The following is a 3,478-nucleotide window of genomic DNA, read 5'->3' as shown; positions in this document are numbered from 1 at the left end:
AGGCTTCATGCATTGTGAGTACACTCTGTATGTATGTACTGTATCAAATCCTCCTGGAGGTCCGGAGTACTGCTGCTGTTCTGTTCTTTCTGATCTTTAATGGTACCACCTGGTGTCTCTCCCTCTCTCTCTGTCTCTCTATGTCTTACTCTCTCTCTCTTTGTCTCTCTCTCTCTGTCTCTCTCTCTCCGTCTCTCTTTGTCTCTCTACGTCTCACTCTCTCTCTCTGTCTCTCTCCGTCTCTCTGTCTCTCTACTCTCTCTGTCTCTCTCTCGCTCTCTCTCTGTCTCTCTACGTCTCACTCTCTCTCTCTGTCTCTCTCCGTCTCTCTCTCTTTCTGTCTCTCTACGTCTCACTCTCTCTCCGTCTCTCTCTCCGTCTCTACGTCTCACTCTCTTTCTCTCTCTGTCTCTCTCCATCTCTCTCTCTCTCTCTCTCTCTCTCTCTCTCTCTCTCTACGTCTCACTCTCCCTCTTTCTGTCTCTCTCCGTCTCTCTCTCTCTTTCTGTCTCTCTATGTCTCACTCTCTCTCCGTCTCTCTCTCTCTTTCTTCATCTCTCTCTCTCTCTGTGTCTCTGTCTCTCTACATCTCTCTCTCTCTTTCTTCATCTCTCTCTGTGTGTCTCTGTCTCTCTACATCTCTCTCTCTTTCTGTCTCTCTACATCTCTCTCTCTTTCTGTCTCTCTACATCTCTCGCTCTGTCTCTCTCTCTCTCCATCTCTCTCTCTTTCTACGTCTCTCTCTCTCTCTCTCTCACTCTCTCTCTCACTCTCTCTCTCTCTCCCCACCCATCTCCCTCTCCTCTAGTTAAGGTATCAGAAGTGCCTGTTGGCTCACCCCCCCTCCCAGAGACCCCTCCCCTCCTGTGGCCGTGGCTCCTCCTCCCTGGGCAGCGGCGGTGGGAACCGCGGTAACGGCGGTGTGAAGAGAGGAGTGCTGTCCCTCATCGACACCCTCAAACAGAAGGGACCGCTGCCCCACCAGAGTAACCACGGAAATTAAACTAACATCGTGACTACGACCGCACACCCCGGTAACTATGGGGAAAAAAACAACGCTGCACCTTGCTAACCGTGGAAATCACTACTCTAATCCGTTCAAACTATGGCAGCCAAACGTAGACCTCCTCCCATCACCTCAACACAGAACTGTCTACCAGCCGGTGATCACCTCAACACAGAACTGACCTGGGACACCTGCAGACACACCTGTAGACACAACCTACACACACCTGTAGAGGCACCTGTTCATATCTACACCTGTGCACACCTGTTCATATCTACACCTGTTCATACAGTGTGCATGAAGCCTTTGATATGAACATGGAAGTCCAGAACATTCAACTCCACCGCTGGTTTCTCTGTTGAGTTCAACTCATCTCTATCTATCATAATCTACTGGTTTCTCTGTTGAGTTCAACTCATCTCCATCTATCATAATCTACTGGTTTCTCTGTTGAGTTCAACTCATCTCTATCTATCATAATCTACTGGTTTCTCTGTTGAGTTCAACTCATCTCTATCTATCATAATCTACTGGTTTCTCTGTTGAGTTCAACTCATCTCTATCTATCATAATCTACTGGTTTCTCTGTTGAGTTCAACTCATCTCTATCATAATCTACTGGTTTCTCTGTTGAGTTCAACTAATCTCCATCTATCATAATCTACTGGTTTCTCTGTTGAGCTCAACTCATCTCTATCATAATCTACTGGTTTCTCTGTTGAGTTCAACTCATCTCTATCATAATCTACTGGTTTCTCTGTTGAGTTCAACTCATCTCTATCATAATCTACTGGTTTCTCTGTTGAGTTCAACTCATCTCTATCTATCATAATCTACTGGTTTCTCTGTTGAGTTCAACTCATCTCTATCATAATCTACTGGTTTCTCTGTTGAGTTCAACTCATCTCTATCATAATCTACTGGTTTCTCTGTTGAGTTCAACTCATCTCTATCTATCATAATCTACTGGTTTCTCTGTTGAGTTCAACTCATCTCCATCTATCATAATCTACTGGTTTCTCTGTTGAGTTCAACTCATCTCTATCTATCATAATCTACTGGTTTCTCTGTTGAGTTCAACTCATCTCTATCTATCATCTACTGGTTTCTCTGTTGAGTTCAACTCATCTCTATCTGGTTTCTCTGTTGAGTTCAACTCATCTCTATCATAATCTACTGGTTTCTCTGTTGAGTTCAACTCATCTCTATCATAATCTACTGGTTTCTCTGTTGAGTTCAACTCATCTCTATCTATCATAATCTACTGGTTTCTCTGTTGAGTTCAACTCATCTCTATCTATCATAATCTACTGGTTTCTCTGTTGAGTTCAACTCATCTCTATCTATCATAATCTACTGGTTTCTCTGTTGAGTTCAACTCATCTCTATCTATCATAATCTACTGGTTTCTCTGTTGAGTTCAACTCATCTCTATCTATCATAATCTACTGGTTTCTCTGTTGAGTTCAACTCATCTCTATCTATCATAATCTACTGGTTTCTCTGTTGAGTTCAACTCATCTCTATCTATCATAATCTACTGGTTTCTCTGTTGAGTTCAACTCATCTCTATCTATCATAATCTACTGGTATCTCTGTTGAGTTCAACTCATCTCTATCATAATCTACTGGTTTCTCTGTTGAGTTCAACTCATCTCTATCTATCATAATCTACTGGTTTCTCTGTTGAGTTCAACTCATCTCTATCATAATCTACTGGTTTCTCTGTTGAGTTCAACTCATCTCTATCTATCATAATCTACTGGTTTCTCTGTTGAGTTCAACTCATCTCTATCTATCATAATCTACTGGTTTCTCTGTTGAGTTCAACTCATCTCCATAATCTATCATAATCTACTGGTTTCTCTGTTGAGTTCAACTCAACTCATCTCTATCTCTACTGGTTTCTCTGTTGAGTTCAACTCATCTCTATCTATCATAATCTACTGGTTTCTCTGTTGAGTTCAACTCATCTCTATCATAATCTACTGGTTTCTCTGTTGAGTTCAACTCATCTCTATCTATCATAATCTACTGGTTTCTCTGTTGAGTTCAACTCATCTCTATCTATCATAATCTACTGGTTTCTCTGTTGAGTTCAACTCATCTCTATCTATCATAATCTACTGGTTTCTCTGTTGAGTTCAACTCATCTCTATCTATCATAATCTACTGGTTTCTCTGTTGAGTTCAACTCATCTCTCTATCATAATCTACTGGTTTCTCTGTTGAGTTCAACTCATCTCTATCTATCATAATCTACTGGTTTCTCTGTTGAGTTCAACTCATCTCTATCTATCATAATCTACTGGTTTCTCTGTTGAGTTCAACTCATCTCTATCTATCATAATCTACTGGTTTCTCTGTTGAGTTCAACTCATCTCTATCATAATCTACTGGTTTCTCTGTTGAGTTCAACTCATCTCTATCTATCATAATCTACTGGTTTCTCTGTTGAGTTCAACTCATCTC

The 3,478-nt window shown here is 41.3% G+C and overlaps 1 protein-coding gene across 1 annotated transcript in view; it reads left to right on the top strand.

Annotated features, from left to right (window-relative positions):
• Window positions 1-1,395, top strand: part of LOC139395742 (amyloid beta precursor protein binding family B member 2-like) — a 47,365-nt gene extending 45,970 nt beyond the window's left edge. Inside the window, exon 14 of the mRNA XM_071143087.1 lies at window positions 809-1,395. Coding sequence (XP_070999188.1) covers window positions 809-1,003 — 195 coding nt within the window. The 3' untranslated portion in view covers window positions 1,004-1,395. The remainder of the gene's footprint in view (window positions 1-808) is intronic.
• Window positions 1,396-3,478: the final 2,083 nt, after the last annotated feature.

The sequence above is a fragment of the Oncorhynchus clarkii genome, unplaced genomic scaffold, assembly GCF_045791955.1.
Source record: "Oncorhynchus clarkii lewisi isolate Uvic-CL-2024 unplaced genomic scaffold, UVic_Ocla_1.0 unplaced_contig_12859_pilon_pilon, whole genome shotgun sequence".
NCBI classification, from domain to species: Eukaryota; Metazoa; Chordata; class Actinopteri; order Salmoniformes; family Salmonidae; genus Oncorhynchus; species Oncorhynchus clarkii.
Note: the sequence above shows the minus strand (reverse complement) of the source record. Positions and strands in the feature narration are given on the sequence as shown.